This window comes from Talpa europaea (genome assembly GCF_964194135.1).
Source record: "Talpa europaea genome assembly, chromosome: 1".
Classification (NCBI taxonomy): Eukaryota; Metazoa; Chordata; class Mammalia; order Eulipotyphla; family Talpidae; genus Talpa; species Talpa europaea.
Window position 1 is genome coordinate 41,841,116 of NC_140073.1, and position 15,588 is coordinate 41,856,703.

Sequence of the window (15,588 nt, forward strand, 5' to 3'; positions counted from 1 at the left end):
TTGCCTATAGTCCAGCCCCACCCCCAGTCAAATAGGTGTCAGCAAATTTGAAACCTAAACCCTTGGTCAGTTTATGACCAAAAAGAACCAAGCATTGCAACCTCCACCAAGGTAATATTCAACTGCCTGGATGGTACAGATACCCAGGGAACTGACAGGAGCCAGAAGACCCCCCCACACACACACACACACACCACACACCTCCCTCCACAGGCTGTGTTCTGCAAGTGGATCTTTTAAGGACCAGCCCCTGGATCATCCCTTCGCCCCTTACCCCTGTTTGCCTCTGATAGAGGCCATGTTTTTGCTTTCCCACCTCTACAGCCTTCCACTTGTTATACCTGGTCATGGCAATCAAAGCCTCCTCTTCTGATGTGGTGCTACCTGAACTTCCTGGATCCATTGTTTGAGAGTCTCCATGGTTCCCCTAACATCTCTGAGCCATTACACTTTGCATGTGCACAGTTGACCGCCCACCCCTCCCTATTTTCCAGATTCCCTTGGGCCAAGCTGTGGTCAGGTATTAGCAAAAACCGGGTCAGACTCTGCTCTGCCTCTTACTTGCTGTGTAAACAGGGTAATTCCTTTTCCTGTTTCTGGTCCTGTCTCCTTGCATGTGTCAATAGTCTGCAAGAAGGTAGTTCATAATTGGGATTTAGGAATCTTGTGTGCACAAATGAGGTTTGTCCCCCAGCATTCCCCTTACTTGCCTCCCATAGCCTCATTTGAACTTGAAAGCTGCAACAGAGATGTTATTACCTTTTCAGTTCAAAGACAGACATGAGATTATTCCACAGCCAGAGCTTCTTTATTCAAGCAAAGTAGCGTGCTGGCTTTATAGTAAGGAAAACAGAGAGAAGAGGTGGGGCCTGGAGCCCATCAGGAACCCTCTCAGTGCCTGCAGCCCAGGAAGCTGCCCACTGTCTGCGCCTGGGGGAGGACTTTGGCTGCATTCAGTTTCTCCACGTCACTGTAGCAGTATAAATTGGGGCCATGGACAAGGTACAAACCAAGGCCACTGGCAGAACATGAGTTGGGGCCGAGGTGCTTGTCCACACACAGGGCCCCATCAATCTTCTCATGAGGCCAGGGAAGCTCCGTCCACGTGGCTTGAGCTCCCAACTTCAGATCCAGCCACCACAACTTCCGTCCTGGGAAGAAGGCAGCAGATATAGCATGGCCTCCACATCAGAGGGATCGTGGCCTACCCCTTCTCATGCCCCGCTGGGAATCGTTGCCATGAAGAGGCATCCAAACAAGCCACCTCTTAGCACTCAGGAACCCCTCACCTGCTGCGATATGAAGACGAGAAGACCCAGGACAGATAAAGGCTGCATCTACAGATGGAAGGCTAATACCAGGAGGGCTGCCGAGTTCCTTCTCCAGCCGTTTTGGATAACCATCTACTAGGGTGTAGCCCCCCTTTGTCAGGAAGATGTAGACCTGAGTGTCCTGGGGCACAAAGGACATTAATCAGCACACAGCTGGATAGTCTCCCAGTCTCCACCTCAAGTCTATTTGCCAAGACTTACCTTGATCAGATAGACTCTGTCCTCCCAGGAAAAGGCAGCATCCACTGATGAAGGACCCTGGGGCCACTGGTGAGCAATGGGCCAGCTATGCCACCCATCCCGCCTGGTGTCCACACGCCAGTAATGGGACCCTGTGGGTGAGCAGAGCAACCTCTAGTGTGGTGGTAAAAGACCAGGCAGTGAAGGGGCTAGTGACAGATGCAGGGATCTGTCCTGAGAGGGTGGGGAGTGTAAAACCAGAGGCCAAGGAGGAAGAGGCCAGGCCAGAGGATGAGATAGAGCCAGACTTGATCAGAAAAACTGGGCATTGTGACCTGATTAGAACCACATTGGTAGAGGCCACAGAAGGGCAAGCATGGAGAACAGTGGCCAAGTTGCCAGATAAGGCCAATGGTTGGGGCCTCCTGTCATCTCAGATGACCATGAGACAGTGTAGATAATGAAATATAGTGACCAGCAATTAAAAGAGAAGAATCACACGAGCTTCCACTGAATGTTCTCATTCTGGCTGTATTCTCTACAGCCAGAGGTGGCAAGAGTGAGGAAGCAGCCAGGTCAGCACCCTAATTTCCTTCTCCCTTTTTCATAACAACTTATTAAAAGAATTGTGTCATTCCCACTTAACTTTTCTTCCTCCACCCATTTCACTTATGCTTCTGTTTCCTTCCTCCATTGTAGTGGTTCTTCTTAAGGTCACCACTGTCCGCCCATTTGCCAGATCTCAGGGTCACTGCTGTCCTCACCTTACTCCCCCTCTCAGCAGCATCTGACTGCTCACGACTCCCGTCTTTAAGTATCTCGTCTGGATCTTGGCCTCTAAGAATTCCTCTTATCTTCTCCACTTCTCTTCTCTTTGGCCTGAAATCTAATATTGGAATCCCCTGGTGTGAGCCTCTTCTCCGTCTATCCTCACTCTCCTGGTGGTTTCACGTTGTCTAGGCTTTAGCTACTGACTACAAGGTGGTGACTTCCAGCGGTTCTCTTTCGCTCTGATGATCTCTCTTTTGAGTTTCAGTCTCAACCTCAATTGCTTAACCTGACACACCCATTAGACATCAAAAGCCTAACCTAACACCAAAAACTAACATGGCCAAACTCTACCCCCGCTAAATAAACACACACACACACACACACACACACACACTCTCACATACAGACCCCTTCATTCCCCTAGTTTTTTCCCAATTTTACAAAAAGGAACCACTCATCACCCAGTTGCCTAGTCCCCCAAAGCTAAGTCATTTTTAAAATCTCTCTTTCCCTTGCCCTCTCCAACCAATATCCAATGCACTGGTTAATGCTGGTGGTCCATCTCCAATATGTGTTTCCTCACCACCTCTGCTGCTATTATCCTAGTCCAAGCTGTCGTTACCTCTAATCTGGACAACTGCAGGAAGTACTCACTGGGGCCCTGTGTACTTGATCATTTTCCTATGACCTGAGCTCCCCAAGAAGCTGGGATGATCTTTACAAAATAAGTCAGAACCTACCACAGCACCGCTCGTGGCTTCCTCCAGGGTTCATTTCACAGTTGAGAATCGCTACCAGGCCTCTGTAATCTGGCCCCCACCTCGCTCTTTTCAAGACACTTACCTGCTCCTTCAATGTGGTCAAGTCATACTGATCTTTCCTGATCTCTCACAATATTTGCTGTCCTTCTCAAAAATGTTTTCCACCAAGTGCTTTGTGGGTGGCTAATTCCTCCTTATCATGGAAATCTCAGCTCAAAAACCATCTCTTCAAAGAATGTGCCCCTCATTGTGCTCACTTCTATCCTATTATCCTGTCTTATTTTCTTCACACATTTTATTTAAAATTTTATTTTATATTTTAAAACTTCAACCACTTCTAAATGTGCTTATGTGAGCACCAAACGGTATTTGAGAATGAGAAATATTATGATGCTCCCAAAACACTCACAGCCATTCATTCTACCTGGAAGCATTCTCCTTTGTTCTTTGTCTCTCATCAGCCTCTCTTGCTCTGGCACACATCATGAGGGCAGGTGTCTCACGTGCCATGTCAACTACCATATCCCAGTCCCTAGGACAATGCCCAGGGCCTATTGGGTGTTCAATAAGCATTGGTTGGGTAAGTAGGTGGTGTGTTCATTGCAGTCACGGGTTCTTTTTATGGTTGTTCACTGGGTTTGTCATGGCACCTCCATATCCATCTTTCCCCCCACCCCTACTGAAACTCCCCTGCTCGTGGCCCCTATTTTGAGAAACAGCCCTAAGCTGCTCTGTGCAGAAGAGCCAAGGAAGCGAGTGATGAGCCTCCAATACCTCAGGAGCCAATGCATAGACTGAGCAGCAACCACTTTAATATATTCTGGAATAAAAATCTGGGCTGGGCCAGTCCAGTTCCCTCTCTGGAAATCCAACTAGAAAAAGAGAGCAACTGGAGGCAGTTACCAGTTACATCTGAGGCTGAAAGATCGTGGATAGAGAGACAGTGGAGAAGGCAGGATAGACCATGTGCAGTCAAAGATGCACAAAATCAGAAAGAATGGTCGCAAGTCAGAAGAAGAAACAGATTTCCGAGAGAGGACCCGTCCTATGCTGAGTAGGTGGCTCACACTGGTGTTTTTACCAACACAGAACATTCTCAACTCAGCTGGGTTTGTTTGGTTTTTTTCTTTCACATAATGGTGTTCTCTCATCCTCTGTGCTCTCTCAACAGCTGTGGAAAATATATCTCACACTTTGATTTAGGAGTTCAGCTATATTTTCTTCATGGTCACATGACCTTGAAGTTCTGTGATAGCTCCACAGCTGGATATTCTTTCTACATCTCTGTGTGATACCTAAAGTCCTGTTTTCTCAATCTCTAGATAGACAGCAGATAGGTAGATGGATGAATAGATCTTGCTCAACCTCTATCTCTATCTCATTCTGTCTGTCTCTATATTTCTTTGTTTGTGTGTCCTCCCAACAGCCCCATCTCTTGCCACAGCTGCATGTTTTTCTGATACTTACATATTCTCACTATGTTGCATGTTCTCAGTGTAAGTCTGAATTTTCACTACAGGGATGTATTTTATCACAGCTGTATGTTCTCAGTGCAGCGTACATTCCTGCCGTGGGGATATGCTCTCCTTGTGACTGTGTTTTTAATTACAGCTTGGTAGCCAGTATCTGATCGTGTTTGCCCATGGGTTAGGAGCAAAAGGGGATTTTCACTATGTAAGTTCTTGCTGCTATTTTACCTTCGTGTCTGATCATTCACATAGCTTGGGCTGAGACTAATGAGTTTGTTCACTCCTTCTCTTGGACCCTGGAATGCATGTACAGGGCAAGACATGGGACCCCAGAGCATGTCTAGAGATCACCAGCTGGCTTTCATCGCTTGAAGTCCCTGGTCTCTGGACAGGTATCTACACTGGTCACTCAGAGGAGAAACATCCTCAAGCTAGTGTAGCTATCTCCTAAAGGTCTAAGGGAACCAAAACTTTGTGCTTGGTTCTCAGCAATGAGAACTTCTCATCTCCATGAGATGTTGTGCTCCAAGCCCTGGACATAGGAATCAGGCACGTGGAGAGATACGCAGCTCCTGAGGGTAAGCTCAGGGGGAGCCGGAAGACCTGGACAGACATGCAAGAGCAAAGGGGATATGAGGGCATGCATAGAGAGGCCCAGAGGGCAAGAGAGAGGCAGAGGAGTCATCAGATCATTGGACAAGGAGGGCCTAAGGGATCACAGGAACCCAGCAGAGGAGGCCCAGACATGGGAGTTGATGCTGCTGAGAGGTAGACTGGTAGATGAAGTTAGTGGCCTGGGGGATAAGAGACCAAATTGAAGAGTATGCATAGGAGATGAGAGATGCAAAGGGGCACACTGAGGATGGGATGGAGGGACATAATAAGGAAAAGGGCCATGAAAATGAAGGAAACGTGGTGGGGAGATGGGAAAAGCACGAAAGAGATGGGAAGTGTGGAGGACAGAGGTGAAGGAGGTGGGGGCATCTCTCACCACTGAAGGCGTAGGTGGCACCGTGGTTGTCAGACAGCAGTGCAGACAGGACCAGATCTGGGCTGCAACGCATGTCTTTGCGGCTACTATTGCCTCCATGGCCTGGGGAAGAAATGGGTAAGGAGGAACACAGAGGGAGGCCAGGGGTCAGAGTGAGGTAGAGAGATGGCTGAGGCATGGGTGTGGGTTTCCTGCATCAAGGGCAATGGGGAAGAGCCAGATGAGAACAGATGTAGGGTAAAGTCCAAGGTGTTATATCACAGAACTGGAGATTAGGGGGTTGCGGGGCAGCTGGGCCCATGGGGTCTGCAAACTCAGGGCAAGTAGACAAATTCCAGTGGGCCCCCGGGGTTTTCTCACCTCTGCCAGGGCAGAGCATGAAGTAATCTCGGGCATCCCGTGGGTACTGTGGAGGCACTTCTCCGGTGACAGGGTTGAAGCGCAGGAATTGGTTGCCCTGGAAGCAGTAGTAGCGGCTGAGCCACCGCAGGGCAGAGGTGCAGTTCACAACAGCTGGCCAGAAGCGCTCCTTTTTCGTTCTGGTGGCCACGTCCCAGAACCACGTGCGGTTACCTTTGTCAAATCAGTCAACAAGCATCCAGTGAGGCCGGGCTCCACCTTCCCTTGTGCTTGTATGGGGCCTTAGGGTGAACCAGTGGAGCCCACCACGCTGCAGGGAGATAGCTAAGAGTGATCTTACAATAAAATTATGAAGTAAAAAGCATGTGATCGGACTTCCCCTGGTGGCGCAGCGGCTGAGCGCTGGGTTACGAGGCTGCCCTCAGCCTCTGCAGTGCCAGTTCGATCCCCAGCCACTGGTGAGGGTCCCCACACACACACACACAAAAAAGCATGTGATGAGCTCATCAAGGGCAGTAGGGAGAATCAGGGAAAACTTCCAAGAGGAGGTGGCACAAACTAAAATCTGAAGCAGGGAGTACAAGGCAGACAAGAGAGGGGGGTGGAACTCCACAAAGAGGAAATCTAAAGCATGAGGCAAATTGGGTATGCAGGGTACAGCACAGTTTCTGGAACTCTGTATTCAAGATAAGGGTATGGTGAGAATGGAGGCCAGAGTGTCAGTAGGGGCTTGGTTATAGAATATGTAAGACTAAGTGTCACGGGAACAATGAGAGACTTACATCAGTTCCCTTCTCCAGGGTGACTTCTGCCCCTAATTGACCTCTCCAGACCATAATTGATTTCTTGCTTTCTTTCCCTCCTTGCAAGCCAGATAGTGGCTCTACACCACCATCACTACCACCACCTCCATCACCCCCACCCACCAACGCTCAAGGCTCTCATATTCCAGCCTGGACTGACCTTGGAAGAAGAGGATGCCCTCATCTTTGCATTCTCCACGGTGACATTCAATAGCTGCATCCACTGGGAATGGAATTCCAGGAAACTCATCTTGGAAAGACTTTGGATATCCCTTCTCCTCCTTCTCAGAAGAGTAGACCCAGACTTTATCTCCCTGCAAGCAACAGCACTTGGCTTGTTTTTGGTTTTTTTGTTTGTTTGTTTGTTTTTGTTTTATTTTTTATAGAGGCATGTTTTATTTATTTATTTGTTTGTTTGTTTGTTTTGTTTATACAAGCACTGGGTACAGTCAGAAGCATGGGAGGGTGAGAGAATTCACCAGAGCCTGAGCGGGGAGCAGAGCAGGCAGAAGGACCTAAGTACACTGCAGAGGGGAGCAGAGCAGCGCGCGGCAGGAGAGGTCTGCGAGCCATGTGGGATACTCCTCCGGTGGCCGGGGAGCAGCCGGGGATCGAACCGGCGCCGCAGAGGCCGTGGGCAGCTTCACAACCCAGCGCTTAACTGCTGCGCCACCGGGGAGGCCCAGCACTTGACTTTTAATGATGTACTCCAGATACAGCCACTCTGCATTCACACAAGACCTTCACTCTATTACACTTGTACAGTATCCAGCCACAGTCCCATAAACACTCCATCCATCTGTGAACAACAGTGTGCAGTCCCCTTGAACAAACATTTACCCTCAGTTTGACTGCAAATCCTATCACTGTTACCATAACACACACATATGACCATATACAGCCAGACACCCCCATGGCACACTTATCTGCAACATCATTAGTCTTGTCAAACACATTCAGAAATAGTCATCGTGCAATCATCCATCCATTCATAGCCTTGGATTTGTTCATTCACTCCTTCCTTCCAGAAACAGTTGCTGAACTACTTGCGAGAGGGACTGGGGATAAAGGGATGACAAGACGCGTCTACTTTCAAGTTCACTGTACAAGAGCAGAAAGGAGTCCTACAATTCTAGCCATGCAGCCACCAAGGTTGAAGCACCTGAAGTGCCTTGGAATACAGAGGGGTAGATAGAATATAGGGGGGCAGATAGAAGCTCCGGAGGACACCTCAGGGTAGGATGCATTCGGGCCTAGAGTTGAAAACCCAGCAAGATTCTCCAGGTGAACAAATGTGCAAAGGGTACCACCAGCAGAGGGAGCACTTTGCTCAGAGCATGCTCACAGAGCTCCAAGCATGCCACACTGTGGATGGGGCAGGGAAGAGGCTGAACCTGAAAAGATCCCAGGGACAAGCTCAAGACCCATGTGCATGTGAGCCTGGCTGCAGTGGGTGGCATGCAGTGGTGCTATTTACCGAAACAGGAGTGCAGGAGGAGGATAGCTTTGTAAGGAAGATTCTAAATTTACTTTGGGGGACACTGAATTTGAGGTGCCTGTGGAACTTCTAAATCAGAGGTATCTGCCTGGAAATTGGAAAGAGAGGTCTGTAGCTATGGGAGAGACCCAGATCCACGAGACCCCTCGGGGCAGCGGTAGTTGAGGTCACCCAGAAAGGACACAGAAGGACTGGGGTGAATCTCCAGGGAACATTCAGGGACTAGCAGAGGACAAAAGGCAGAGGAAGCGGCCACCCAAGCACACAGCACAAGTCAGAAGGCGCCCTTCCTCCAACAGACACAGTTTGGGCCGGGGCAAGGTGCAGGGGAGCACCGCGCGTTGCATTTCATCCTCTGCTGGCCCCCTCAGGCCAGCACCCCTGTGAGGTGAACAACCTGGCCACCATATCAAGATGACCTGGGGCAGGATCATGGGTGTCAAGGGAAGGAATTGCCAGGTAGGAAAGAATGATTGACAGCATGGGAAGAGCAGAGAAGTCTGGGTGAGGATTAAGAATGAGAAATAGCCACTGAATGTTGTGCCGGCCACACACACTCCCTTAGCTTGAGCTTGAGGGAAAGGAAAGCACAAGGGGAGGAAAATTGTTACTTATTGGTAAAGAGTCCATGCCAGAACCACTTGGGGGAGGGTCTCTGCAGTCAGGTGCAGCACTTCCTGGCCCAGTTCTGACCTTGGCCCAGTGGTACCTTGATCAGGAAGACTCTGTCGTGACCCAGGCGGAATGCAGCATCCACGGGGCCGGTGAAATTCTTCCACGTCTCTGAGACTAGCTCCTTGGCCAACCTGTGCATGTGGTTCTTCCACACGAACTCCCCTAGCAGAGATAGATGGAGGATCGCCTGTCTGTGATTGGACTGACCTCTACAATGGGAGAGTGTGGTAGGCGGTGCTACCCATGCTGTCTCTTGACAAGGTCTGGGCTGGGGGAGACTCCTGAGGAGAAAGGAGTCCTGCACTTCCCAGAAGATCCCCTAAAATTCGTTGAGTTACCCAGTGCCAAGCTTTGGCCAATGGAAAAAGTTACAGAGAAGCTGTGAGGGCTTCCCTCTGGTGATTCCTAAGATCTCCCACACATGGGCATACCCTCAGTGAGGGGGGCCCAATGCTACTAACCCCACCCCCTCCTACCTTTAAAAAACAGCATGTTCCCCTTGTCATCCAGGGTGGCTGCTTCAAAGCTCCAGCCATCTGAGCAGCGTTCTGGAGGTAGAAATGGGAGAAGTGAAAGACCCATCAGATGACAAAATGCAGTAACACAGCCAGACAGATAGACAAATTCAGGGAGTCAGGACCTTACCGATCACGTCTGAGTTCAGCTCAGTCCCATTGCCACCTTCAGCTCTGTTCCCAGGGGCACCAGTCCTAGAGAGAAGACAGACAAAATCCTGGGTCCACAGGGTCCAATCCTTCTCCCTTAACTCTTCACCCCAAACTTGCCCCAGACCTAAAATAAGTGGCCCTACCCCACTCTAGTGCACACCCAGCCCTCCATTCCTCACCCGGCTTTACTCACTGAGAGAGAGGGTAGGCAAGAGCCAGAGACCAACACAGACCCCACAGTCCTAGCACAACTGGTATTCCTGGAGACCTGGCCATGCTGAACTGGGGAGGCACCACAGGACAGCTCGGGGCACCTGGCTGAACTCCCTATATAGCGACTACAGCAGCACCGCCCCCACCTCCAAGCCTGCTGGGAATGCAATGCCTGTCGGACTGTGCCAATATTGGCTCATTACATCATATAAGGAAGGTCAGAGTCTGGACAGAAATCTGAGTCCAAAAGCAGCTCTTCCCGGCAGGAAACCCCATCCCCTTCAGTGACTTTCGAGCAGTGGCTGGCCTGTGCCATGGGCACCTAGCTTGACTCTTCTCCCTGAAGGGTCTGGGTGCCCAGTAGGTCAGGGAGGGCAGAGATAGATGAGGGATCGCCTGTCTGTGATTGGACTGACCTCTCCAAAGGGGGAGTGCAGTAGGCAGGGCTACCCATGCTATCTCTTGACAAGGTCAGGACATTGGGGGAGACTCCTGAGAAGAGGGGAGTCCTGCACTTCCCAGAAGATCTGAATAAGGAAGTCTCCACAGCAATGCCTGCTAATACTCCTCTGTTTGTTCTAGGTTAATGCAAATGTAAGTGAGTTATAAATTGGCTTGTGAAAACCTAATTTGGACCCAGGTGACAATTGGCCCATTGTTCTTATGCATGAACGATCACAAAAGAAGTAAAAATTGTTAAAGGTATAGTTAGGATAGAAATGTCCTGGCCCTAAGAACTAGGGAGAACAAGCTGCCCTGAACCAGCTGTGCTTGGAAATCATAGCCTAACCCAGGTGGTAAGTGTTTCCCGTAGGGGTACATCTCCTGGTGTAAGCGAAAGGTCAGTAGTTCGCAGGCCGTGTGGAGGTTAGGTATTTCTTGTTAAGAGTTAGACTTCAGTAGAGCTAACGTAGATTTGATGAGTTACTTTAGGCCACTTTGAAGTAATTGATAAATTAGCTAGATTATTTGTGTTCTAGGGAGATCGGTTGATTTTAGTAACAAAATATAGAATAGGACTTTCACGCCCACTCCAAAGCTAGGAAAGTTTAATACAATGATTGTTACCAAATGTTGTGCTGTCTTAAATAATTGATCATGTTAGAAAATGAGCTGTACCTAGGAAACTAATTGCCCCTGATGTTTTTCTTAAGGTAACCAAAGAAATGCCCTTTTGATATGAGACCAAGGGAGTCTCTATATGTTCATGAGAAAATATGTAATGATTGTCTTTGTTCTGTTTCAATGCTTATGCTGATGTAATCTCACAGCTCACCTTAAGGTATAAAGACCTGCTGAGACCCTCAGTAGGAGATACTTGCACCAATATAAGAGTGTCTGTGTCTGCCTCACCCCACTTTCCCTCAGCCCCCCAAGTTTTAGCCGACACCGTCCCCTCTGGGACCCCTGACATGACATTCTGCTGGAGCGGGCTTCCAGCAGGGGAGGAGAATAGAGGTGGAAACTAATATTTTTGTATACTAAGCATCAAACCCTGCTCTAAGACACTGATACTTAATAGATACTGAGTAGCCACACACACACACACACACACACACACACACACACACACACACACAGACAGACAGACAGAGACAGAGAGAGAGATACTCAGAGTACTCAGGAAATAGCTTTTCCTAAATTCTATCAGGGGACTTTCTGGGGGCATTCCCAAGCCTCTTCAGCTTTGCCCTTGTTGGACTGATAATATTTCACTGTTGCAAAATGTCTAACTCCCACCCTGGCCCCACGCCCACTGGCCAAAAGTCACCTGGGCTGCCAGTAAAGAGGGAGCAAGAGGTGTCTCTGCTCCAGAGAACACGACTAGTAACTCATATTTCTTGGTAGTTTCCACCTGAAGGGAAAGTGCTTTGTTTACCCATCACAGAATAAACAGAACCGTAGCTGAGGTTTTGCAATATTTATACCAATTCTGGCTTAAATGCTGTCTTCTCAGTGAAACCTTTCCTCGCCACCTTATCTAGTCATTTCAGATATTAGCTTGTTTCTTTTGTCACTTATTAACACTTGAAATTACTTCTTCTGTCTACTTATTTGTTGATTTTGTCTTCATTTTGTTTTTCTTGTCTCATTTGCCTGGCGCAGAACAGGTCTGCAATGGTTGAATGAAAAAAAATGTGGGTTTCAAGGACTGATTAGTGTTGCAACCAAATTTCTGCCAACTTCCCTCTTCAGTGAGGGGACACTGGGCACTGAGGGTGTGGGGCAATAGGCGGCACATTGCAGCCACGTGTCACAGGTCCCTTCGTCATGGTCTTGTTTCTCTCACCAGCGTCCCAACCCACATCACTTCCCCCTCGACCCTGGGGTCTCCTTGCCTATCTAGTGCTCGCCATCTTCAGCACTGCCCGAGGCCACTCCCAAAGCCAGCCCAGCCTCCACTGGAGACAGAAGATAAGTATGGGCAGCTAGTTATGAAGCAGACTGAAGGTCCAGGACCCCAGGCTGAAAGGACCCTAATTCCTTGCAGTACCTCCATGCCCCTTACAGCCCCCCCCCCGCCCCGCCTCACCCAAAACCTCAGCAAAGGTTTCATATCCCTTTTCTACTCTCAAAAACTTCCTCCCAACTGGAAATGAAGATTTTGGAAACCTCTGGAACAAGGCCTATGCCATCAGGTTCAATGCACTCTCCTGATTTACAAATGTGCATGTGCCTCTTTAACATCAATCCTCCTGATTGGTTTGTAGGCAAAGCGGGACTCCCCAGGCCCTTGGCCTCCTGGGCAATGCCATGGCTCTTGTGATGGATGCCTGACACCTACCTTCTCCCCACTGCAGGGCATCCCTGGCTGGCCCTGCTCCACCCTCCCCTGGCCATGCTATTCCAAGACTCCCCGTCACTGTTTCTTTCCCTCTCAGCCTCTACAATATTATATCCCCTTCCTGGGCTCCCCCTCCTCAGCACCCAGGGACTTTTCACCAGCAACCCCCTCAACAACTGTCGCTCGCTCCAGATTTCACTGAGCCTGCCTGGAGAGACCAAAGCTGTCCCACTGAGTCATGAATGCCCCCTAGAAAGCCCATAGGGAGGGCCCAGGTGAGTTTTCTGGGCCAGAGGAACAACCTCCCCTCTGGCCTAGCAGGGCTCTCCTGGGGACACAGCGCATGTATTGGAAGATGTTTTCAGCTTGGCCTCCTCTGTCCACGTGGCACTGGTGTCCTTCACACAACTGGATCTAGCTATGGCGGAAGAGTGCCTCCTTTTTACTCTTGTTTCTTTTCCTGCTTATCTAACTGAAGCGGGCTTGGACACTGTTATTGGAGCCTTCCTCACCCCTCCCTTTCCCTTTCTCTCCACCCAGGACCTGGGCTAGCAGAGCCTTCTGCATGGCAGGTAGCTCTGGTTTGAAGCTCAAGTTCCAAGCAAAGAGCTGAGAGGCACTGGACTGTGTCCCCTTGAAACCCAGGTCGTGGATGCATATGTTAGCCATCCTGGTCACCGGGCACAAGGGCAGCTCTTCTCAGGGGACCATGGACTGAGCTGGCCTTACTTTGTTCCTCACTTGATGTGGCTCTTTCTGCATTTTCCAAGTCCTCCCAGAGCTCTGGCCTAGTCTAACAATTTGTCCACACTTGGGCCAGGGCGCCCCCTGGAGGTCGCACGAGTCAGTGCAGTCACATCTTCAACCTGAGGCCAGAGCCCAGGAATTTTTCCTCCCTGAAATTGGCTCTCCACAGTCTTCCTCCCTCCCTCCTCAGCCTTGCTGTGGGACGTTAGAGGCACATCCTCTTCCTCTGCAGACCTCTGCTGCCTAGAGAGAGTTTGGGGATCTCTTTTGCTTGATTTCCTGGGAAATTCAAGCCCAGAAAATTCCAACTATCTTTTTCCACATAGTTGTCTCAGTCCTCCTAATCAGCTGCTTTCTGTTTTCCCCCAAAGGGGTCTAAACGTGGGTCAAACCCAAAGAGGTCTGAAGCTCACGGACATAGCTTCCACTTGTGTTGCCATTGGTCACATGTAAGCTGCATGCTGCCTATTGTCCCTGAGAATGGCTATGTCCAGCCAGCCCAGACACTGATCGGGTTCTGACCTCAATGGTTTCTTCTGAGGCCCCCAGAGTGCTGTGCTAGGCTTGCTGTTTGTGGTTGTGTACTCCAGAGAGCAGGGACTGGGTTCCTTAGATAAAGCTCCAGGAGCCAAAAGAGCTCTCTGCTTCTGACTCCTCCAACAAATCCACCTTCTCTCGCTCTCTATAAAGGAACTTCCTGCATAGTACCTTCTTGCTTCTTTGTGAATTATTAAAATAATAATTTGCTCATATCTGTTTTTACTGTGTATGTGGATATGCTGATATGGATCATTTTATTAAATTTATATAGATACATAAATATATTCCTATGCATAGGATACTATTAGTTCCATTTTACAGATGAAGAAATCAATATATGAACATTAGGTATCTTGGCCACACCCCACTGTTATCAAGTGGTAGATCTGCGACCAAGCAGTTGAGCTCTGACTACCTAACATCTCAGGGTGTTCCTTATCCTACCAAAGGGTGAGCTGCTAAATGTTTAACACCTCTCCCAGGAGGAGAAAAATCCCAGCTTTATAGTATTTGCTATTTTGTGGCCTGAATATTCCTACCATGGCCATCTAGGTTCAAGACTACCTACAAGAATTCATTGTGGACTTGGGAAGACATGCACAGAAACATAGTATTGTATATGGTATTTCCACCAAGCATTCATAAGAGATGTAAACACCCAAAAGAGCATAGGTAATAATAGAATGTAATACAGTAGTTAGGAAGTGATGCATTTTGAGTATTTATTAACTTTGATTTTTAATAAAACATTTAAAGTTTACATAATTTAAAGAATGACTACGTTTTCATAACCCATGGTTAACATTCTTGAAAACTTGACAGTGAGTTCTAGAGTGACAGTACAAGCCAGGTCCAGCAGACCACTGTCCACTGTACTTACTGTCTTAATGAACAGAACAAGGATTTTATTTGCTGCATTCAGTGATACATCTTCAGCACCTAGAACAGCGCCTAAAACACTGGGCTTAGTAACATTATTAAATACATATTGAATCAGGTTGTTTCTACTTCCTGATAGACTTAAAATCTGTTCATTTCTCTCTGCCTCCCTCACAGTGCAAACACCATCATTTCTTGTCTGACCACTGAAATAGCCTCTGCCTCTCTGCTTCTCCTGGCATGCTCCATGACTTCTCTTTTTTTTTCCCTCTAATTTTAAAGATCTAACTGACTTCATTAAGCAATTCATGAATCAGGCAGCATCTCATCCAGCAAGTAGAAGAGTTATCCAACAATATTCTTCATAGCAGCCTCAGTAATCTTCAAAAATATATCTGAGAGGAGCTTATGCTCCTGTTTAAAACTCTTCCATAAAGATAAAAATCAGTTTTAATTCTAATCGAAGAACACCACTTTAACATTTTATTTATCCCAGCCCTTTCCTACTATTACAATCTTTTAAAAACAAAGATATAATTTTATAGGTCTTTTATTCCTTAGCAGTGTATATTAAACATCAATTATTTTTAAAGTGTGCATATTATTTCATTATACATTTAAGCAAGACTTTACATAACTATTCTCTCCTGATGGATATTTAGGTTTTTCTGGGATTTTTTCCAAATATAAATAAATCTGTGATAAACATTGGTGCACACATTTGGCCAATTATTTTCTTAAAAACATCCCTAGACCTGGAAGACTATAGATAATTTTAATATATCCACATCTTCAAGAGGAGCAGTTTAGAGATGTTGTTTTTTTGTTTATTTTTTATCTCATTTTTCTTCCTTCTCCTTTATGATTACTGTCCATGGCCTCCCTGGTGGTGGAGGGGTTAGCCACTGCAGCATGAG

At 48.0% G+C, this 15,588-nt stretch overlaps 1 protein-coding gene across 1 annotated transcript; it reads right to left on the minus strand.

Annotated features, from left to right (window-relative positions):
• Positions 1-891: 891 nt before the first annotated feature.
• On the minus strand, positions 892-9,783 carry HPX (hemopexin; the record flags this gene model as incomplete). The annotated part of the gene is made up of 10 exons (XM_084246798.1): positions 892-1,151; positions 1,290-1,452; positions 1,533-1,663; positions 5,504-5,605; positions 5,864-6,076; positions 6,827-6,980; positions 8,874-9,001; positions 9,316-9,387; positions 9,485-9,549; positions 9,701-9,783. The coding sequence occupies 10 exons, from the start codon at positions 9,781-9,783 to the stop codon at positions 892-894; spliced, it is 1,371 nt and encodes a 456-aa protein (XP_084102924.1).
• Between the last annotated feature and the right edge of the window lie 5,805 nt (positions 9,784-15,588).